Here is a 24,121-nt window from a genome sequence, read left to right on the forward strand (position 1 = left end):
GGACTAGACAGATGATCCTCTGACTCCACCGCCATGCCTGTCCAAAGACTCGAGAACCATTGGACTAGACAGATGATCCTCTGACTCCACCGCCATGCCTGTCCAAAGACTCGAGAACCATTGGACTAGACAGATGATCCTCTGACCCCACCGCCATGCCTGTCCAAAGACTCGAGAACCATTGGACTAGACAGATGATCCTCTGACCCCACCGCCATGCCTGTCCAAAGACTCGAGAACCATTGGACTAGACAGATGATCCTCTGACCCCACCGCCATGCCTGTCCAAAGACTCGAGAACCTTTGGACTAGACAGATGATCCTCTGACCCCACCGCCATGCCTGTCCAAAGACTCGAGAACCATTGGACTAGACAGATGATCCTCTGACCCCACCGCCATGCCTGTCCAAAGACTCGAGAACCATTGGACTAGACAGATGATCCTCTGACCCCACCGCCATGCCTGTCCAAAGACTCGAGAACCATTGGACTAGACAGATGATCCTCTGACCCCACCGCCATGCCTGTCCAAAGACTCGAGAACCTTTGGACTAGACAGATGATCCTCTGACCCCACCGCCATGCCTGTCCAAAGACTCGAGAACCATTGGACTAGACAGATGATCCTCTGACCCCACCGCCATGCCTGTCCAAAGACTCGAGAACCATTGGACTAGACAGATGATCCTCTGACCCCACCGCCATGCCTGTCCAAAGACTCGAGAACCTTTGGACTAGACAGATGATCCTCTGACCCCACCGCCATGCCTGTCCAAAGACTCGAGAACCATTGGACTAGACAGATGATCCTCTGACCCCACCGCCATGCCTGTCCAAAGACTCGAGAACCATTGGACTAGACAGATGATCCTCTGACCCCACCGCCATGCCTGTCCAAAGACTCGAGAACCATTGGACTAGACAGATGATCCTCTGACCCCACCGCCATGCCTGTCCAAAGACTCGAGAACCATTGGACTAGACAGATGATCCTCCGACCGCACCGCCATGCCTGTCCAAAGACTCGAGAACCATTGGACTAGACAGATGATCCTCCGACCCCACCGCCATGCCTGTCCAAAGACTCGAGAACCATTGGACTAGACAGATGATCCTCCGACCCCAACGCCATGCCTGTCCAAAGACTCGAGAACCTTTGGACTAGACAGATGATCCTCCGACCCCACCGCCATGCCTGTCCAAAGACTCGAGAACCATTGGACTAGACAGATGATCCTCCGACCCCACCGCCATGCCTGTCCAAAGACTCGAGAACCATTGGACTAGACAGATGATCCTCCGACCCCACCGCCATGCCTGTCCAAAGACTCGAGAACCATTGGACTAGACAGATGATCCTCCGACCCCACCGCCATGCCTGTCCAAAGACTCGAGAACCATTGGACTAGACAGATGATCCTCCGACCCCACCGCCATGCCTGTCCAAAGACTCGAGAACCATTGGACTAGACAGATGATCCTCCGACCCCACCGCCATGCCTGTCCAAAGACTCGAGAACCATTGGACTAGACAGATGATCCTCTGACCCCACCGCCATGCCTGTCCAAAGACTCGAGAACCATTGGACTAGACAGATGATCCTCTGACCCCACCGCCATGCCTGTCCAAAGACTCGAGAACCATTGGACTAGACAGATGATCCTCTGACCCCACCGCCATGCCTGTCCAAAGACTCGAGAACCATTGGACTAGACAGATGATCCTCTGACCCCACCGCCATGCCTGTCCAAAGACTCGAGAACCATTGGACTAGACAGATGATCCTCTGACCCCACCGCCATGCCTGTCCAAAGACTCGAGAACCATTGGACTAGACAGATGATCCTCTGACCCCACCGCCATGCCTGTCCAAAGACTCGAGAACCATTGGACTAGACAGATGATCCTCTGACCCCACCGCCATGCCTGTCCAAAGACTCGAGAACCATTGGACTAGACAGATGATCCTCTGACCCCACCGCCATGCCTGTCCAAAGACTCGAGAACCATTGGACTAGACAGATGATCCTCTGACCCCACCGCCATGCCTGTCCAAAGACTCGAGAACCATTGGACTAGACAGATGATCCTCTGACCCCACCGCCATGCCTGTCCAAAGACTCGAGAACCTTTGGACTAGACAGATGATCCTCTGACCCCACCGCCATGCCTGTCCAAAGACTCGAGAACCATTGGACTAGACAGATGATCCTCTGACCCCACCGCCATGCCTGTCCAAAGACTCGAGAACCATTGGACTAGACAGATGATCCTCTGACCCCACCGCCATGCCTGTCCAAAGACTCGAGAACCTTTGGACTAGACAGATGATCCTCTGACCCCACCGCCATGCCTGTCCAAAGACTCGAGAACCTTTGGACTAGACAGATGATCCTCTGACCCCACCGCCATGCCTGTCCAAAGACTCGAGAACCATTGGACTAGACAGATGATCCTCTGACCCCACCGCCATGCCTGTCCAAAGACTCGAGAACCATTGGACTAGACAGATGATCCTCTGACCCCACCGCCATGCCTGTCCAAAGACTCGAGAACCATTGGACTAGACAGATGATCCTCTGACCCCACCGCCATGCCTGTCCAAAGACTCGAGAACCATTGGACTAGACAGATGATCCTCTGACCCCACCGCCATGCCTGTCCAAAGACTCGAGAACCATTGGACTAGACAGATGATCCTCTGACCCCACCGCCATGCCTGTCCAAAGACTCGAGAACCATTGGACTAGACAGATGATCCTCTGACCCCACCGCCATGCCTGTCCAAAGACTCGAGAACCATTGGACTAGACAGATGATCCTCTGACCCCACCGCCATGCCTGTCCAAAGACTCGAGAACCTTTGGACTAGACAGATGATCCTCTGACCCCACCGCCATGCCTGTCCAAAGACTCGAGAACCATTGGACTAGACAGATGATCCTCTGACCCCACCGCCATGCCTGTCCAAAGACTCGAGAACCATTGGACTAGACAGATGATCCTCTGACCCCACCGCCATGCCTGTCCAAAGACTCGAGAACCATTGGACTAGACAGATGATCCTCTGACCCCACCGCCATGCCTGTCCAAAGACTTGAGAACCATTGGACTAGACAGATGATCCTCTGACCCCACCGCCATGCCTGTCCAAAGACTCGAGAACCTTTGGACTAGACAGATGATCCTCTGACCCCACCGCCATGCCTGTCCAAAGACTCGAGAACCTTTGGACTAGACAGATGATCCTCTGACCCCACCGCCATGCCTGTCCAAAGACTCGAGAACCATTGGACTAGACAGATGATCCTCTGACCCCACCGCCATGCCTGTCCAAAGACTCGAGAACCATTGGACTAGACAGATGATCCTCTGACCCCACCGCCATGCCTGTCCAAAGACTCGAGAACCATTGGACTAGACAGATGATCCTCTGACCCCACCGCCATGCCTGTCCAAAGACTCGAGAACCTTTGGACTAGACAGATGATCCTCTGACCCCACCGCCATGCCTGTCCAAAGACTCGAGAACCATTGGACTAGACAGATGATCCTCAGACCCCACCGCCATGCCTGTCCAAAGACTCGAGAACCATTGGACTAGACAGATGATCCTCTGACCCCACCGCCATGCCTGTCCAAAGACTCGAGAACCATTGGACTAGACAGATGATCCTCTGACCCCACCGCCATGCCTGTCCAAAGACTCGAGAACCATTGGACTAGACAGATGATCCTCTGACCCCACCGCCATGCCTGTCCAAAGACTCGAGAACCATTGGACTAGACAGATGATCCTCTGACCCCACCGCCATGCCTGTCCAAAGACTCGAGAACCATTGGACTAGACAGATGATCCTCTGACCCCACCGCCATGCCTGTCCAAAGACTCGAGAACCATTGGACTAGACAGATGATCCTCTGACCCCACCGCCATGCCTGTCCAAAGACTCGAGAACCATTGGACTAGACAGATGATCCTCTGACCCCACCGCCATGCCTGTCCAAAGACTCGAGAACCATTGGACTAGACAGATGATCCTCTGACCCCACCGCCATGCCTGTCCAAAGACTCGAGAACCATTGGACTAGACAGATGATCCTCTGACCCCACCGCCATGCCTGTCCAAAGACTCGAGAACCATTGGACTAGACAGATGATCCTCCGACCCCACCGCCATGCCTGTCCAAAGACTCGAGAACCATTGGACTAGACAGATGATCCTCCGACCCCACCGCCATGCCTGTCCAAAGACTCGAGAACCATTGGACTAGACAGATGATCCTCCGACCCCACCGCCATGCCTGTCCAAAGACTCGAGAACCATTGGACTAGACAGATGATCCTCCGACCCCACCGCCATGCCTGTCCAAAGACTCGAGAACCATTGGACTAGACAGATGATCCTCCGACCCCACCGCCATGCCTGTCCAAAGACTCGAGAACCATTGGACTAGACAGATGATCCTCCGACCCCACCGCCATGCCTGTCCAAAGACTCGAGAACCATTGGACTAGACAGATGATCCTCCGACCCCACCGCCATGCCTGTCCAAAGACTCGAGAACCTTTGGACTAGACAGATGATCCTCCGACCCCACCGCCATGCCTGTCCAAAGACTCGAGAACCATTGGACTAGACAGATGATCCTCCGACCCCACCGCCATGCCTGTCCAAAGACTCGAGAACCTTTGGACTAGACAGATGATCCTCCGACCCCACCGCCATGCCTGTCCAAAGACTCGAGAACCTTTGGACTAGACAGATGATCCTCCGACCCCACCGCCATGCCTGTCCAAAGACTCGAGAACCTTTGGACTAGACAGATGATCCTCCGACCCCACCGCCATGCCTGTCCAAAGACTCGAGAACCATTGGACTAGACAGATGATCCTCCGACCCCACCGCCATGCCTGTCCAAAGACTCGAGAACCATTGGACTAGACAGATGATCCTCCGACCCCACCGCCATGCCTGTCCAAAGACTCGAGAACCTTTGGACTAGACAGATGATCCTCCGACCCCACCGCCATGCCTGTCCAAAGACTCGAGAACCTTTGGACTAGACAGATGATCCTCCGACCCCACCGCCATGCCTGTCCAAAGACTCGAGAACCATTGGACTAGACAGATGATCCTCCGACCCCACCGCCATGCCTGTCCAAAGACTCGAGAACCATTGGACTAGACAGATGATCCTCCGACCCCACCGCCATGCCTGTCCAAAGACTCGAGAACCTTTGGACTAGACAGATGATCCTCCGACCCCACCGCCATGCCTGTCCAAAGACTCGAGAACCTTTGGACTAGACAGATGATCCTCTGACCCCACCGCCATGCCTGTCCAAAGACTCGAGAACCTTTGGACTAGACAGATGATCCTCCGACCCCACCGCCATGCCTGTCCAAAGACTCGAGAACCATTGGACTAGACAGATGATCCTCCGACCCCACCGCCATGCCTGTCCAAAGACTCGAGAACCTTTGGACTAGACAGATGATCCTCCGACCCCACCGCCATGCCTGTCCAAAGACTCGAGAACCATTGGACTAGACAGATGATCCTCCGACCCCACCGCCATGCCTGTCCAAAGACTCGAGAACCATTGGACTAGACAGATGATCCTCCGACCCCACCGCCATGCCTGTCCAAAGACTCGAGAACCTTTGGACTAGACAGATGATCCTCCGACCCCACCGCCATGCCTGTCCAAAGACTCGAGAACCATTGGACTAGACAGATGATCCTCCGACCCCACCGCCATGCCTGTCCAAAGACTCGAGAACCTTTGGACTAGACAGATGATCCTCCGACCCCACCGCCATGCCTGTCCAAAGACTCGAGAACCATTGGACTAGACAGATGATCCTCCGACCCCACCGCCATGCCTGTCCAAAGACTCGAGAACCATTGGACTAGACAGATGATCCTCCGACCCCACCGCCATGCCTGTCCAAAGACTCGAGAACCATTGGACTAGACAGATGATCCTCCGACCCCACCGCCATGCCTGTCCAAAGACTCGAGAACCATTGGACTAGACAGATGATCCTCCGACCCCACCGCCATGCCTGTCCAAAGACTCGAGAACCTTTGGACTAGACAGATGATCCTCCGACCCCACCGCCATGCCTGTCCAAAGACTCGAGAACCATTGGACTAGACAGATGATCCTCCGACCCCACCGCCATGCCTGTCCAAAGACTCGAGAACCATTGGACTAGACAGATGATCCTCCGACCCCACCGCCATGCCTGTCCAAAGACTCGAGAACCATTGGACTAGACAGATGATCCTCCGACCCCACCGCCATGCCTATCCAAAGACTCGAGAACCATTGGACTAGACAGATGATCCTCTGACCCCACCGCCATGCCTGTCCAAAGACTCGAGAACCTTTGGACTAGATAGATGATCTTTAAGATCTTCCCCAATTTCAGCAGCTCCGGGCTCAGATCAGGCTGAGATTTGCCTAAAGGAGTCACACTTGCGAATAGGAGGCAGCCCTTTTCAATCCACCCTATAGCCAGAGTTCGTTGACAAAGGAAATTGAAACAACTAACAGATTTCAGGAAGCTCTAGAAACTTAGTAACCATAATGGAGGCTGGGAATCTTCCCACAAAGATTCTGAAAACAAAAAACAAAACAAAACAAAAAAACAGGTTGGAAATTAAGCCCTCTGAAAATTACTAGACGTCATAAAACCGTAAGGAACCATTACCGTTCATTATTATTTTTAGCATCTGACTCCAAAAAAGTCTCCCACAAAATGGCTGTCTACCCAGTGTCCATTTACCCCCTTCCTCCTTCCTAGGAACCATGACTTTAGGTTTCTCCCCGTTAGAGCTCTTATCTCAGGGGAAGAAGAATCCAATCCCAGCTCCTGTCATGAATTTAACTGGCTATTATTGATAATTCTATCCCCCAGCCCATGATTTGGTCAGGAATGGTCATGTAACCCCATACGGGCTCTTGAGATCTGAGGAGAGGTTCTCTATGGACTGGGGGATAGTTCCGCCTCCCTTTTCTGGGAGAACTTCTCAAAACAATCCTTTATCTTTTCCTTTGGGCGTTGCCATGCACGGGTGTGACAGACAGGACGCCTACAGGTATTTCAGTACCAGATCGGGAGGGGCGGAGCCAAGAGAATCAACAAGAAACCCAGACAGACCCAATGGGTTTAGTCAACCGAGATGGCCCCCGAAACTCTGCACTACCATTTATGAGAGCATATAAGTGTGCTTATGGTTTAATTTGATTTGAGTCGGTTTTCCACTTCTTACAGCCAAAAATATCCTGTCTGATCGACAGTGTAGTGGGTCTTTACCTCCATGGTTATGTACTAAGTCCTGCTGTGGACTAGGCTCTTTGGTTTTACCAAATAATAACATGTTTACCATTTTTGAGCATTTACTATGTGCCAGGTATTGTATTAAGCATGATCTCATAAAAGTCTTCGTTGGGTAGGCTCTGTTCTTATTCCCATTTTGCAGCTAAGGAAGCTACAAAGAATTGAAGTAAGACTACACTGCTGATTGTAGCTGTGGTGGAGCTAGAATTTGAACCCAGGTCTGACTTCAAAGCCCCACTTTCAGCCCCTATATTGTACCACCTCCAGTTAGGTACTATATGAATACAATATTACCATTTTGCAGGTGGGGAAGCTGAGGCTCACAGAAATTTTCTGTCCTATCCCTAGTGCCTTGCACACGGCCTGGCATAAATATGTATCTGTTGAACTGAATTGTCCAAGATAGGATTCAGGATCCAAGCCCAGACCAACCTCTTTCCAAGAGACGCCCCCTGGGCACCTGTCATGGCATTTCACAATGACTTCTCCATTGTAGACGATGGAATCCAACGTCTCTCAAAAAACGTTAGGAAGATAAAACTATATGGTTGAAGTGATAGTGTTCCTGACTCATTATTTTGTCTTTGAGAGAAAAAAATATGGAGTCCAAGCAACTCTATTGCCTCAGACAACTTCCTTTCTCAGAGTAGGCAGACCTCTCTCTCTCAAGCTACAGACACCAATAAACCGAAATTGGCCAATAAACTGCCTTGAATGCCAATAACTGGAAATGAAGAATGCATGGCAGGTTCACCTGCCTTTGACCTTCCACAGCGAGCTGGCTCTGTCTAGACAAGCCTCCACCTTCCTCTAGTGAAGGCCCTACAACCTCGAGGTGGTAAAGGCTGCCTTTGTTCCAGAACTTTGCATTTGTCAAGTTGATAGCTTTGACCATGAAAGTGGCCCTTTGGAGTAGAGGTAGGCATTACAAGATCAAGTTCAAACCCCTCAGCGTGGCATTTGAGGCCCTCTGTGAACTCTCTGCTTTCCCACCTTCTGCTCCAGCCCCCTGGGCTGCAGTCTGTCCCTGAGTACAACATTCTCCCTCAGAGCTCCATCTTTGTATAGCTCCATACCCTGCCTGAGATGACCTGACTCCCGACCACTCCATGTTTCACCTGGAAAATTCCTTCCCCACTACTCCCGTCACTTCTGCGATGAATCAGACTCTATTGAGGTAGGGCCCCTAGGGAATTTACGGTTTTAAAAACTCCCTGGGCAATTGGTGTGATCAGCCAGCTTTGGAAACAGCAGTGTAAACACACACACACCCATCCCACCACATAAACCCTCACACTGGTTTCTGTTCTTCCGCGGTCCTATGAACGAGTTTTCCCTCTGTAAGTTGATGGGGATGGGTGGGGGAGAGGCATAGAACAAAAAAGGGGAAAACGTGGAGAGAAAAGACCAGAAGGATAGAGGGGAGGGAAGGGGATCTGTCTCCCAGCAGTTCCTTGGACTGGTTTGGGATCTCCATGGAGAAAAGGTTTAGAGACATAAGTTCATGGAGACATCTAAGAGGAACTTCATGACAAATGGAGCATCAGCGAAGAGTCAGGGTCTGGGGGACCAAGTGGGGCACAGAGGAAGTCCCTCTTCCACACCCCAAAGGCTGCAAATTTCGGGAGCATCCAGGAGCACCTCATGTCAGCAGAAACACTCGTGGGAGGAACCAGAGGAAGCGAGGAAGATGCAGGCAGATGTTACAGGGTGTGGTACCTTGCCCACGTTCTCCTACAGGGAATGTAAGTGACTCAGGGGTCCAGCTGCTGGCTTTGAACTCCTACTGACAGTGTTCCAAGGCCAGGCCTCCCAATGACTGAGTGTAGTGGGGAGATAAGACACACCCCACCCCTGGGAGACCTTCACATCCTTCGTTGGCTGATTTGACTTGGGCTCCAGAACATTTTAAATCAAACAAATATTTGTACACCAAGGTTCACAGCGGCATTATTCACAATAGCCAAAAGGTGGAAATGACCTGAGTGTCCATCGATGGATGAATGGATAAATGAAATGTGGCATATACACACAATGGAATATTATTCAGCCACAAAAAGGAATGTAATTTTTACACGTGCTGTAAAATGTATGAATTTTGAAAACATTATGCAGACAGAGGACAAATGCATGATTCCACTTATACGAGGTACCTAGAATAGGCAAATTCATGAAGACAGAAAGTGGAAGAAAGGTTGCCAGGGGCAGAGGGGAGGGGGGAATAGGAGTTATTGTTTAATGGGCACAGAGTTTATGTTGGAGATTATGAAAAAGGTTTGGATATAGACAGTGGGGACGGCTACATAACATTGTAAATGTACTTAGTGCCACTGAATTGTACATTTGCAAATGGTCAAAGTGATAAAATACTATGTTATGTATAGTTTACTACAATAAAAAATAATAACAAAAATGGGACTCTACATTAAATTTTTTTTTTTTTTTTTTTTTACTTTGGCTCAAGGACTCCCCAAAAGCTTTGCTGAAGCTTGCTGGACTGCACGGCCATCTAAGATGCATCCACCCAACCCCTCTTCCTCCCTCCTTCACTTGGGGTCAGACTTGCATCTCAGTCTGATGGCTCTCCAGCCTCCTGGTTCCCTCCCAATTTCCTTCCACATAAGCATTTTACCCCAGTACAATCTATACCCCTTTCACCTCACTGCTTCAAAGCGCACCGTGATTCACACACGAGGTGAATGAAACTCACTCACTGGTTCACAGATACAAGCCATGCCTCCCCCTTCCCCCCCCCCCCCCGCCCCCCCCCCCCCTCCCCCGCCCCACTCGGGCCCTTCTCAGAACAATGACTAGGACAAATGAGCCACAGCAGGGTAACACACTTCAAAAAGCTTTTTATTGAATTCAATTATTTCCAAAAGCACAAATACTTGAGACAATTTTGCAAGCACCCTGAATTTTTGCAGGGCTGTTTTTGGCTACTGTAAAAAAGCAAACAAACAAACAAAACAACCACCACACACACACACACACACACACACCAGAGTGGCCCTGCTCGCTGTAAGGTCTCCTTGCGGGATGGACAGTTCTGAAAGGCACTGACCAGTAACAGGGTGGGGCCTTCCTCAGGCAGCCAGCTCAGCTAGGGCCCTGTCCAAGGGATCCATAGACCAATAGTTGTCATCCCAGCCAAGGAACCAGCCCACGAAGGAGGGAGGCTCAAAGCCTTGCTTCACCATGGTGATAGGGGTCCGCCTATCACGATTAGCTGGGTCTGTCTCGATGTACCGCTTAGCTGCAGACACATAGGCAGGAGAAGAATCCTTAGGGTCTCCCTCGCCAAGGAGACATGGTTCCCTGCCTAAGATGGTTTTTGGTCCCACTGTCCCCAAGGCCCAACCCCGCACTGGACACCACCATCCCTTAAAGGCAATGACACCCACATGACTCCTCCACCGCCCTGCCCAGGAACATGGGAAGGAACGGGGGTCACAGTTTAACCTCCAGCTTCACGAAGCTTATGTCATTTTTCTCTAGCCGTTCCCTACTGGAAGATATCAAAGAACCAGCTTTTGGGTTTCCAGCTCCCAAATCAGATCTGCTCAGCTACCAGGGATCTGCTTTCCCACATCTAAATCCTGACAAGTTTGGTCCTTGGGCATTCTGGGAATCTGAAGCAGCTCCTAGCTGCTGCTTCCTTTTGGTGGGACCTAAGGCTTCTGCAGAAAGTGAGCTGTTCTTTCACCATCCCAGGGAGGGCTCACCGGGGGCTGACCACGGATGCGAAAGTCCCCACCTCCACCGTCACAAACGCCCAGACCCGCAGAGGAAGCTGCTTCCACCCCACCGCATGACACAGACCCACAGGCACCCTTGGGTCCTCACCAGAGGTCAAGGCTTCTGTCCTTTCCTCTTCTTCAGAATCCTTTCCAACCCAGACAAAGACCTGGAAGAGAGGCGCGAGATGAAATGGCGTGAGGCGTGCTGACTCTACACGCTCCTGGAGGAAGCGCGGCAGGTTCCAGGTGTGGACCAGACACCCCCTCGGCTGACAGAGCCCGCGGACCGGGATTCCAAGGATTTGGAACAGAGACGGCAAACTGGTGACCTCCAACCTGCTCTGTAGGCCCACCACTCTCTGGGGGGGTGGTCTGCTTTTAGACAAACTGAGTGACTAGCGGATTACATTCAATCCAGACTTCCAACTTCCCTTCCAAACGGGGAGGATCTGGCAGCCTCACCTGCACGTGAAGGACGAAGCTGAGTAGCAGCTGCCCCTCTCAATGGGAAGTTCCAGTTTGCCTCAGACTCCACCATGCCTTCGTGTCTCCCCAGCTCAGCCTGCTTCACTCACTAACAGGTACCGTCAGCCACTGAGGTTGAGACCCCTCTCTAGCAGTTCAGGAATGATCCCCTTCCGGGCATTTACTCGTTCAACAAATGAGCAGCCTAACATATGCTCACTGGTTTCTTCACCCAACGAATATGCATTAAGAGTCTGCTATGTGCCAGTCTCCGTGTGCTGAGCCAACATGGTCTAAGGCTTGGAATAAAAACAACCACCACTACCACCATCTTGAATCTTATGACAAGCTTGTTACACCAAAAAACCTATCCAGCTGATTTTTATGTATCATTTATTTTGATGTGTATCTAAAATACAGAGCGTGTCATTGATAAGATGGTATCAGACAATAAAATGCCAGACTTCCTTGCCCTCACTTATTTACAAATGTGTTCCCTACTGCAACACCAGGTATTGTGACTGTACTGCTCATCACAGGACTCCCAGCATCACAGCATTCTGCCTGGAAGACAGTGGTGCTTCATAAATGTTGGCTGAGTGAGTGAAAAACAGATGAACGTACAGATTAAGTAGTAAACGGAACAAAGTTGCCAGCAGCTGAACGGCTAAACCACAAACCTTTTGGTACTGATCTTCCAACTGGGGAGCCCAAGAAACAGCCCTGCGGGTCGAGGGGAGTCTTACACCTGCATGGCTGCTATCTCTAACCCTGACAACTCTGGGAGAAGCCAGCTTGATAGGAGGGGTTATGGACTGCCACCCCCAACGAGAATGCAAGCCCTGTGGGGACAGGGAAATGTTTACTTCTAGGTGACACCCCGGACAGTTTATGCCTGCACGTGACATGCTGCAAAGTTCAACTTTCTTTACCAACAGATTTAAAGGAAGAGTTCAGGCTCCCCTAAGGCCTTGGAAATAACCCTGGTCGTCTGATTTGCATTTACATGGTGCTTTGCAGTTGGCAAGGAGGTTTTATCTACCTCTCATCAGTTTGGATTATGCAAGGTAGGTACCACCATGCCCATTCTGCAGATGAGAAAATGGAGGCTCAGAAAGGGAGAGTGACTTGCAACACCGTGCTCCACCCACCTGGTCCCAGGTGTCCAGAAGCATGACGTCATCGGTGGCCAGGTCTTCCTGCATGAGCTCGCCAGGGACCTCTTCGATCTGGGAAGGAATGGAAGAGGTTAATAACAGCACACCAGCAAGCCGCTTTCCCCGCCCCGGTAGGCCTGCTCTATCTGCCCCCTTGAGTGAGATGCAGAGCTGCCTCCAACCTGCATGGGTCTATGCTGGTCTGTCAGAAGGGTACACTCCCTGCCCCTGCTGTGGCTGCAACAGCTCCGCTCCCTGGAACACACCTCCCAAGGGGCAAGCAGAGGGAGCGCCCTTTGCCCTCCGCTGGGACTCACCACAAAACGTCCGATCTTGTTGGAGCAGGCGAAGAGGCGAGGAGGGTGGGCATCCATCTTCTTGTCCTTCAGCCGTGGGGACGTGCGGTAGGCGGCCTTCCCACCCAGGGCCTCCCAGAAGCTGTCTGTGAGGGGAGGCCACACCAGTTACCAACTGACACCACCCTCCCCCCTCCAGCACTTCTCTTTAGACCCTGGGACAAACCCTACCCTAGCACAACAAACTGCTCTCAATCCGCAGCCTGCATCTCAAAATCCCAGGGCGCCAAAGAAGGAAGGGGCCTGAGGAATTCGACGGTGATGAAACAGAGGCCCAGAGAGGGAAGACTTGGCAGTGGACACACAGCCAGGACTACTTCTTGTTTGAGACTGACGACAGCACCGCGGGATGGGGATAATTATCCCCGCTCAACCTATGAGGTGGCTGAGGCTCAGAGAGGTTAGGCAACTCACCCAACATCACACAGCTAGTATGCTGTAAAGCCACCTTACCTGACGCCACGTATCATTTCCACTATACCTGCTCTGTCCACATGTGCTATTTAAATTTAATTGCATTTTCCCACCAGTCACATTTAAATATTCATTAACCTAAACATGTGACTAGTGGCCACCAAATTGGACCTGGCAGACATAGAACATGTCCATTCTCTCAGAAGGTTCCAGTGGACTGTGCTGCTCTAGACAGAACTACTCTTCCCCATTTCTGCTAAGCATCAGGCAGGAAGGATTGGGCTTAAAAGTAAGAATGGAAAGACCTAGGGTTGGCATAACAAAGGTGTTCCTGACCCATGCTCTGGAAACAAAGCAGGCTTGTGGCATTGTGACCCCTCTTCCAGCTGACTTCCCCACCTGCCCCAGCCCACACCGAGCTCTCCTTTCTCTAATTCGTGGACGCCTCCCTCTCACTGACCATAGCCCTCATTTTCATCTAATTCACTTTTTTTTTTTTTTTTTGGCAGCGCTGTGGCATGCGGGATCTTAGTTCCCCGACCAGGAATTGAACACGTGCCCCTGTGGCGAAAGCGCAGAGTCCTAACCACTGGACCGCCAGGGAATTCCCTAACTCACTTTTATTAACGCACATTAGGGGACAGGTGCTCAGGAGAGGGGGGAGGATATAGAAACCCCCAAGCAGACAGAAGGGAGGGAAACGTAACAGCTGCATCCCCAGAAGCAGCAGAGGCCCCTCCACCCGTTGCACCTACCTGGCTCGCTGCCTTCTGCCACTTGCACAGGTTGGGCCCGAAGCACCTGGAGCAGCTCCTGGGCCCCGGTCTTCTCTGCCTCGCTGGCTCCTGTACCCACCCACAGGTAGGCGGCGGAGGGGGTTTTCAGGACAAAGGCATCGTTGGAGTTTAGCACGCCAGCCTTGGGGATCACCTGGGAGGGCAGTCCTCGATTAATCAGGAACCAGATAAAATGTCCTCAGCCCCCTCCTCGTAGCCCAGGAGACGCTGCAGCAGGACCAGCTCTCAGGTGAGGGCTTGGAAGAGCACACACCCCATCAGAGCTGAGGACACAGACTTTGGGCACTGAGGGCCTTAGTTGACTCCCACGAGTCATTAGTGCACTGTGGCTAGCCAAGGAGATTCTAGAAATCTGGGCTGCATTAACAGAAGTTGGGCGCCCAGAACAAAGAAGGTGATAGTCCCATTCTCTAGGCTGCTCAATAGATATGCACCTTCCACCATGAAAGGGAGAGCAGCCAACTGGAACGTAATGAAGAACAACGTCCGGATTGTGAAGAATGGACTGCCTGTGAGGTAGTGAGCTGCCCGTTATGGAAGGTATGCAAGGGGCAATGGGCATTTCTTGAAACAAGGGGAAATCTAAGACATACAATCTTGCTGCCAGGGCAGGAAGGTACAAAAAGCTGCTTCTTAACCCCTCAGCCAAACCCACCCAATCCCATGCCCGGAGATCTCCCCATCAAGCCTGGGAGGTTTCAGAGAGGCCAATCCTGCCTGGGGTCCAGGGCCTGGGTATTACCTCAACAGCTCGGGTGGCTCCAGAACTGCTGGCCCGGACCTGGAAGAGGCGGGTACTGGCAGGAGCTGTCTGTCCACCCTCGCGGGAGGTGCCACCCCTGTAGATGATCATGGGTTTCCCGCCAAACAGGCTCATGAGGTGAGCAGGCTCCTTGCCTTGGACCACACGGCTCTGGGAGGGAGACAGGAGAGCAAGTCAGGAAAGGGGGTGGGAACGTCAGTCCTGCACGACACCAGGCTCACCGCCACCCCCTGCAGCCAGCACAGCCTGGGCTCACCCCTCAAATAAGGCCGTCACACTTGGGTCTGTGCACGGGTGGTGTATGACCCTACAGCACACAGGGGCTGGCAGGGGAACAGGAGTTCCAGGAAGGCCGGACACAGCACTATTGCCTGAGGCCCCCCGGGCACTGCCTCGGCCGCTCCCCTCCCACGAGGCCCTGCCTTGCTGAGCCTGAGTCTAGTCCAAGAACCAAGAGAGCCCACGTTTGCAAATATTCCCTTAAATGGAAGCACAGGGACTGTTCGTGCACTTTCTTCCAGGATGGTGATGTCAGCCTCAGGCATGAAAGCTGGCAGAGTGGTGAGAATAGAGCCTTCCAGATCTGGAGAGACCCCTCCTGCACAGCCAGTGCACCCCACAAGCAGACTGCAGTCAAGGGCTCAGTGGTGGGAGGGAGAGGGCAAGGAGGTCTAAGATGTATCACATCTGCTTCTGCCCTGTGTGCCCATTTCATTTCGGATCCCAGTTGTGACCCTGGCTAGCTAAATCTAGAAGACAATCGCACGTGTGGGTCGGGGGTATTGTAGTCACTTCCCAACGTGGGCCACCACTGCTGGGTCAGAGCTCAGATCCAAGCTCCGTCCTGACAGCGAGAATTCAGGCACGGGCCTCAACCTCTCAGTTTCTTCCTCTGTGAAATGGGGCCAAGAACGCTACTCGTAAGGCTGATGCTGGGATGAGCTGAGGCAGTAACCATCCCACTGGGCGCCCGGCACCCAGCCTCCAGGACCCAGAGGATCCCACTGTCGTGGTCAAAGTTCAAGGCACCAACCCCGAATCTGAATCCAGAGCCCTGCTCACTCCAAGGGTAGGATAGAGAAAGGAGGATTCTGTCTCCTTCTCCCATGTCTCCCCCACCTGCTGCCCTCCAGGGCCCAACACTGTAGCCAGAGCAACCTTTTAAACCCATGAATCCCTTCACGTTACATTTACCATGTTAGCAACGTCCCCTTGTTCTCAGGGTCAAGGTCAACATCCTCACGGTGGTTTCTGGGTGGTCTGGTCCCTCTGATCATCTCCCCAGGCTCCTATCGTGGCACCCTCCCCTCGCTTTAATAACCAGTGCCCCCTCCCACCTCAGGGCCTTTACATGTACCCTTCCCTCTACCTGGAATATGCCTGGCTAACTCCTACTCAACCATTGGGTCCCAGCTGAAAACTCCCTCCCTGGATGGGGGCCCTGTCTAATCCAATTAGTTCCTACTTGGGATGTATGTGTCCTTATACTTAACACACCTGTATAAGGGGTCTATTATGGGCCAAGCATGGCTCTAAATGCTTTACAAATGTTAACTCTTCATCCTCACAGCAATCCTGTGAGATAGGTACTGTTATTAACCCCAGTTTGAGAACACAGAGGCATAGAGAGGCTAAGTGACCTGTCCAAGGCTGCCCAGAGGTGAAGACTAGATTTAAACCCAAGCAGGCTAGCTCCATGTCCATCCTCTGAACTAAACCACCACACTGCCTCTCCTGCTCCTCTCGTGTCTTATCATTTTCACTCACTGCACACGTCGTTATGTGTGATTGTCCAACCTTTGCCTGCATGTCTGCTGAACATCTTTCTCCCCCCTAGACTGTAAACCACATCACAGCAGCTCAGGGCAGGGCAGGGATGGGATCTGTGTGTTCATGGCTGCAGACGCAGTGTCAGACCCCTGCATAAATGTTTGCTGAAAGGATGGGTGGATGAATGGAATGATGGACAGTCAGACAGATGAGTGAACAGATGGACAGGGCCCAGGGTGTGGCCCCGAGGCACAATGGGCTCACCTGGACAGGAGTACCTCCCAGTTCCTCATCCAGCTGGGCAGTCAGGATGGCAGATGCGGCGACCTCATCCTGGGTGGACTGGGCACCCTGCCTGGAAGGGAAGTGATACTCAGCACTGAGGATTGCAAAGAGCCCCGAGTCTCTCCTTTACCCTGGGCCTGAGAAACCCACAAATCCCCAGATTACAGGTAATGAAACTGAGACACAGAGAGGAAAAGGGGTTCTCTCAAAAGCAACCAGTGCCAGGAACCAGACCAACATGCCACATCCCCCAGCTCAGCATCTCACCTCTTATAGAGATCTGACCACAACCAACAGACTTCCTCATCCTAAATCTGTCCTGCAGGGATATTTATAGTGGGTGGCTTTCTGCCCCACCTCTTCCTATTACTGTCTAAATTTCTCATAACCAACATGTGTTATCTGTATAAGCAAACAATCTGACAAATCAACGTGCTGATGCAGCTATTAAGAAAAAAAGAAAAGGCTTCTCGTGAATTTTGTACCGTGTGTGTATTACCTTGTCCAAAAAAATTTCTTTCAAGCTGCTTTTCAAAGTCTGAGGTTGTCATCGTTAATCATTAGAGAAATGCAAATCAAAACTACAATGAGATATCATCTCACACCAGTAAGAATGGCCATCATCAAAAAATCTACAAACAATAAATGCTGGAGAGGGTGTGGAGAAAAGGGAACCCTCTTGCACTGTTGGTGGGAATGTAAATTGATACAGCCACTATGGAGAACAGTATGGACGTTCCTTAAAAAACTAAAAATAGAACTACCATACGACCCAGCAATCCCACTACTGGGCATATACCCTGAGAAAACCAAAATTCAAAAAGAGTCATGTACCAAAATGTTCATTGCAGCTCTGTTTACAATAGTCAGGACACGGAAGCAACCTAAGTGTCCCTCATCGGATGAATGGATAAAGAAGATGTGGCACATATACACAATGGAATCAGCCATAAAAAGAAATGAAATTGAGATATTTGTAGTGAGGTGGATGGACCTAGAGTACTTCACCTACAGAGTGAAGTAAGTCAGAAAGAGAAAAACAAATACCATATGCTAACACATATATATGGAATCTAAGAAAAAAAAAAAAAAAAGGTCATGAAGAACCTAGGGGTAAGATGGGAATAAAGACACAGACCTACTAGAGAATGGACTTGAGGATATGGGGAGGGGGAAGGGTAAGCTGTGACAAAGTGAGAGAGTGGCATGGACATATATACACTACCAAACGTAAAATAGATAGCTAGTGGGAAGCAGCCACGTATCACAGGGAGATCAGCTCGGTGGTTTGTGACCACCTAGAGGGGTGGGATAGGGAGGGTGGGAGGGAGGGAAGGCGCAAGAGGGAAGAGATATGGGAACATATGTATAACTGATTCACTTTGTTATAAAGCAGAAACTAACACACCATTGTAAAGCAATTATACTGCAATAAAGATGTTAAAAAAGAAATCTGAGGTTGTCAAATTGAGAGGCATTCTACAGAATAAGACTAGTGCTCTTCCAAAGTATCAAGGTTGTGAAAGAAGAGTAAAGCCTGAGGGCTTCCCTGGTGGCGCAGTGGTTAAGAATCCGCCTGCCAATGCAGGGGACACGGGTTCGAGCCCTGGTCCCGGAAGATCCCACATGCCGCGGAGTAACTAAGCCCGTGCGCCACAACTACTGAAGCCCGCGTGCCACAACTACTGAAGCCCATGCGCCTAGAGCCCGTGCTCCGCAACAAGAGAAGCCACTGTAATGAGAAGCCCGTGTACCGCAATGAAGAGTAGCCCCCGCTTGTCACAACTAGAGAAAGCCTGCGTGCAGTAACGAAGACCCAATGCAGCCAAAAATAAATAAATAAAACAAATAAATTTATTAAAAAAAATAGAAAGAGTAAAGACTGAGGAACTGTCACAGATTAAAGACATGATTAAATGTCACTAAGGAGACGTGATGACTAAATGGCATGTGAGATCCTGGGTTAGATCTTAGACCAGAAAAAGGATATTAGTGGGAGAATTGGTGAGATTCAAGTAAGGTCTATAGATTAGTAAATAGTATTGCAACAATGTTAATTTCCCGGTTTTGAAACTTGAACTATGGTTAAGACATGATCATAGAGGGAGCTGTGTAATGGGTATATGGGAACTGTCTGTAGTATTTTTGCAACTTTTCAGCAAGTCATTTCAAAATAAAAAGTTTTAAAAAAAAGAAACCCAACCGTCAATCTTCAAAAAGTTTGAGACTGCATATAAGAGAAACGAAATGAAAAAAGAAAAATACTATACTGAGATACCATTTCATAAACTATAAGGTTGACAAACAGCAAAAGTTTGATAACACAGTCCACTGGTGAGGCCGTGGGGAAACACACACTCTCATTTGTTGCGGGTGAGAATGCAAATACTACAAACTCCATCTACGGAAACTGGGTGCTGTCTATCAAAACGACAAGTGCATTTACTGTTTGACCCAGCAATCCCACTTCTGGGAACTTGCTGCAAAGATTTTTCTCTACACATTCAAACTGATGTTTGTTTAAGGTTACTAATCACAGCAATGCTTCTAATAGCAAAAGTCTGGAATCAACTCAAGTACGCAACAGCAGGGAATTTGTTAAATAAACTACAGGTTAGCCACGTGATGGAATATTATGCAGCTGTCAAAAGGAGTGAGGAAGTTCTTTATGTACTGACAGAGACTAAGCTCCAGGAAGTATTAAGTGAAAAAAAGCAAAGTGCAGGATAAAATACATAGTTTGCTAGCTTTTGTAAGGAAGGAAAAGAACTAGGAATATAGGGTGAGATTTTCTTATATTTGCATCAAAAATTACTGGAAGAGTATACAAGAAACTAATGAAAGTGGGCATCCATGCAGGGGTGGGGGTCATAGAGCAAGGTGGGGAGGGACAGAATGGGGACAAGCTTTCTCAATACATGCGTTTTTATTCTGTTTCGATCCTTGACTTGTGAATGTATTATCTATTTTTAAAGAATTAAAAATAATTTTTAATTAGAAAAGGTGGGAGGATGAACAGTACTTAGAGTGGGATTGTGGGAGAGATTTTCTGTTTGTTTGTTTCTCCCTAGTCCCCATGTCTCCTACAATGGACATGTAATGCTTTTATGAGAATAGTTTAAAATTTGTTTAGAGAAAAAAGACAAGAGGTGTTGCCCTGTGGACGAGAGCCTTTCCCAGTGGATGGTGGCTGCCCCGGCTCAGGTCCACACACTCGCAGGCTTCCCTCAGCCCTGTTCACATCCCTCCTTGCTGCCATGCTCGCCCCACAGCACAGGGCCCCAGACCCTCACCAGTTGTAGATGATCTGTCCCTGACGGCCGCCATGACGGTAGTTGTACAGAATGATGTAGCTGTCACCACCGTAGAACTGTCCATACGTGGCGGGGTCCACGGGCACTTTGTTGGAGCCTTCAATTCTCCAGATCTACCAGAGCAAAGCTGGGTTCAGACACAGTGCAGCACCCCCAGTCCCCAACTCAGACCAGATGAGAAACCACACAGTGGTGGTAGTGGTTACAAAACACGACCGCACTCGGACTCAGACTAAAGTTAAATAATCTGCCCAAATCACAGAGCCACTAGGATTCAAACCCATGTTTCCTGCTCCGGATCCTTATACTGCACCCCTGCCCCACCCTGCACTTCCTCCTTGTAGAAATCAGCACAGGGACTGGTAGCCGCATGACAGTATACTGGACCTGCATGATAGTATTTGCAAAATGGGTTTAGTGGGTGTTACACAGTGTAACACAGGCTAAGGGTGCAAATCAACGAATGACCTGGATCCAAATCAGGATCCACCCCCTTAGAGGTTGTGCAGCCTGGGACAGCTTGCTTACTGTCTATGAGCCTCAGTATGAGACTAATAAAGGACGTTGGTCTATTCATGAAAGTCTAGCACAGGGCTTGGCACAGGGTAATGGCTCTACAGGTGGCAGCTACTCTTAATTTTTAGAACTATTATTATTTTATTATTAATGTTGCCATTATCTGTATCATTATTAAGTTGTCTGAATTTTATAGATCACCTGCAGAGGCGGGGCCATCACTAAGTGACCTCAGAATGACACCTGCTGGCAGATCTCTTTGCAGAGCTCTGGTAACACGGTGTCAAAGTGGTCACAAAGCCCTGCAGCGCCACCTGGTGGTGCTGCAAGTCCCGGGAAACAATCTCCAGACTTTGAAAATTCTCGAAGGTGATGGAGTGGACTAAGCCTCATTTTACAGGTGAGGAAAGTGAGGTTCAAAAAGGTTAAGTAACTTGCCCGAGGTCACACAGCTGAGCTGCCAGGGCTCTTTCCACACTGCCCTATCCTGATCATTTTCATTGCATCCTCCCCTCCCACTGAAGTAATGAATGAGTGATGAAATAAAAATAATAACACCAATGACAAAAACAATAATAAATAAAAATTAACACTTTTGCTATTTCTATTATGTAGGATGGAATCAGTGTTTGCCTGAAGCAGATTCTACTTCATAAACATCTCTGAATTCCACCCCCCCACACTTCTCCATCTTCACTGTGACCTTCCTGGTCTCAAGGTCATTATCTCTTCCCTAGACTATTATAACCTCCTCATGAGGTCTCTACCGTCATTATCCTGTCTCTAAATTCATTTTCACAGTGCGTTTAGGAAGCACAGAACTGAGCCTGTCATATTTCTGCCTTTAAAAAAAAGAAAAAGAAAAAAAAACCCTCACTAGCACCTAATGGTTACAGGATCAAGTCCACACCCCTGGACATGGAACTCAAGGCCCCTCCTTGAGGATGCCATCAGCACCAGGCTCCCAGGACAGCTCCCTGCCTGGAATACCTACTCTTCTTCTCTGGCAGCAAACTCCTACTCATACTCTGAGGCCCAACCAAAAGGTCCCCACCTCTGTGAAGACTGCCCCAACCACCCACCTTCACTTCCCTTCCTGTGTTCCCATAATCCCTGTGCACCTCCCATCTCCCACTGACCACACAGGTCTGAGCAACCAGCTGTGGCTGTGGTCACCTCCCCTCCCAGACCAGGCACTCTTCATGGGCAGGGTGGGGTCTCAGACACTTGGCATGGAGCCTGGAAGACAGTAGGTGCTTAGGGTATGTTGGTTGCAATAATCCAGCAAGACAAAATAATTCCATCCACCAAAAACTGTGGTCAAAATCTCTTAGAGAAACATCTTCAGAGAAGCAGGAGGCAGTGGGTGGGCCAGAGGTGCCAGGGAGGGAGCAAGGAAGGGGCCTGGACACACCCACCCCAGCCCCCCAGGTACCTGTTTCTGGCCTGTGCCATTGTCATCCATGCCGTGCTGGGCGGCCATTGCAGTGGAGGTGTGCAGGGTGGCGGCGTCGAAGGGCACGCGCTCTATGTTGGCGATGTGGCTGGAGAGATAGGTCAGGCCCAGGCCATCCGTCTGGTCTAGGTCGCGCCAGTTCTTGAAGAACTGTTTGAACAGTGGGGTCTCGCCACCCTCAGGAAGGACGGAGACCTGGAAGGGGAGGGGGGAGAGCAGGACATGCTGGCTTGGGGTCCCCCTGAGGACAGGGGCAACCCAGCAGGGGTCCTCAAGGGAGCCTCAGACACCCAGTCCACACTGAGGTGGGATACCCACCCAAAATGGACCCATTCTCACTGTCCTACCTGGCTCCAAGACTCACCTGGGTCTGCTTGGGGTAGTCCATCTTGGAGATGAAGTTGGAGGCCGTTTTGAGGGCAGCCTTCCTCTCCTCCACGTTGGCCTGCCTGCCTGTCAGCAAAGGGAGGGTAAGGGGCCGGGGGTCAGTGCTGCGCCCCCGCATCCAATGGTCCAGGGAAAGCAGAAGGCCAACCTCTCTCCCTCCTCTTCCTAGACTGTGGACAGCCAAGGCCAGAGAACTCAGAGCTGATCACACCATGAGCTCTCGGGGGCGCCAGCTGGGGGTCCTGCCTGATGATGGCAAGCACACTGTGGCCCATTTACTGAGCTCAGAACTATACAAAAATGATGGCATTTAATCCACACAACAACCTTATGTGATAAAGATCATTATCTTGTCCTCATTTACATATAAGGAAACCAGGGTCTTAGAGAGGTGAAGCGACTTGACCAAGGCTGCTCAGACAGTAGGAAAGTTGCAACTCAGACCCTCAGGCCCCCCTCCTCTTCCCTAGACTCATGAACCAAATTCCTGCAAGGCTGCTGGAGCTCCCACTCAAAGTCCTGTTCAAGCCCTTCCCCTGTCCCCAATACCTTTCCAGACAAAGATTTTCCCATCTTTGCCATGGTCCAGGATGAAGCAGTCCTCGGACTTCAAGGCCCCCTGGGCGAAGGGGTTCTCATCAGCCACGAGGGAGACCGACATGGTGCCCGCGCCATTGGAGACCTGGGAGGACAAGGGAAAGGCAGCCCAGCCCATCAGTGACCTCCACCACTTCAGCCTAACCATGGGCGCCCCCAAGACCACACGTGGGGAGACCCTCGTCTCACCCCCACCCCCAAACGACACTGCAGGGTAACATGAGGACTTGTGCCCTCAAGCCCTGAGGCTCATTCAGGATTTCTTTGTCTTTTTCCACTATGTCACAACCACATCTGCGACCTACACACAGGTGTAGCATGGAAACTGCACACGGAAAGGGAAGGGGGAGGATCCAATGCAGGAATGCAGGTGGCATAGGAAAAGAACTGTATAGTCGGTGAAAAGATATTCAACCTCATCAGTTAAAAAAAAAAAAGGAAGTAAAGAAGAAAAAGAAAAAGATCTAAATGCAGTGTAGGATTCTGGATTGGAACCTGGAATGAAAAATTGGGGAAAACTGAATAAAGTCTGCAGTTTAGTTAGTAGTATTGAACTGATGTTTCTTAGTTTTGACAAATGTACCTGGTTATGTTAAGATGTTCAGGAGAAGCTGGGTGAAGGGTATACGGGAACCCTCTGTACTATCTTTGCAATATTTCTGTAAACCTAAAAATTATTCTCAAATAAAACTTCATTGAACTTTTTTTTAAGTGTACCATACTCGTCAAAATTCAAAAGATTGACAA

General features: G+C 50.5%; 1 protein-coding gene across 6 annotated transcripts in view; it reads right to left on the bottom strand.

The window, feature by feature from the left end:
• Nucleotides 1-10,192: 10,192 nt before the first annotated feature.
• GSN (gelsolin) overlaps nucleotides 10,193-24,121 on the bottom strand; it is a 116,897-nt gene continuing 102,968 nt past the window's right edge. For all 6 annotated transcript variants that reach the window (XM_032633809.1, XM_032633807.1, XM_032633811.1 and 3 more), the window contains 11 exons: nucleotides 23,327-23,459; nucleotides 22,755-22,843; nucleotides 22,370-22,585; nucleotides 20,398-20,531; nucleotides 17,084-17,174; nucleotides 15,029-15,199; nucleotides 14,245-14,419; nucleotides 13,037-13,161; nucleotides 12,714-12,791; nucleotides 11,204-11,264; nucleotides 10,193-10,613 (listed from right to left, as the gene is read on the bottom strand). In XM_032633809.1, the coding sequence (XP_032489700.1) occupies nucleotides 10,444-10,613; nucleotides 11,204-11,264; nucleotides 12,714-12,791; nucleotides 13,037-13,161; nucleotides 14,245-14,419; nucleotides 15,029-15,199; nucleotides 17,084-17,174; nucleotides 20,398-20,531; nucleotides 22,370-22,585; nucleotides 22,755-22,843; nucleotides 23,327-23,459 (1,443 nt within the window). In that variant the 3' untranslated portion in view covers nucleotides 10,193-10,443. The remainder of the gene's footprint in view (nucleotides 10,614-11,203; nucleotides 11,265-12,713; nucleotides 12,792-13,036; nucleotides 13,162-14,244; nucleotides 14,420-15,028; nucleotides 15,200-17,083; nucleotides 17,175-20,397; nucleotides 20,532-22,369; nucleotides 22,586-22,754; nucleotides 22,844-23,326; nucleotides 23,460-24,121) is intronic.

Source organism: Phocoena sinus, chromosome 6, assembly GCF_008692025.1.
Source record: "Phocoena sinus isolate mPhoSin1 chromosome 6, mPhoSin1.pri, whole genome shotgun sequence".
Taxonomy (NCBI): domain Eukaryota; kingdom Metazoa; phylum Chordata; class Mammalia; order Artiodactyla; family Phocoenidae; genus Phocoena; species Phocoena sinus.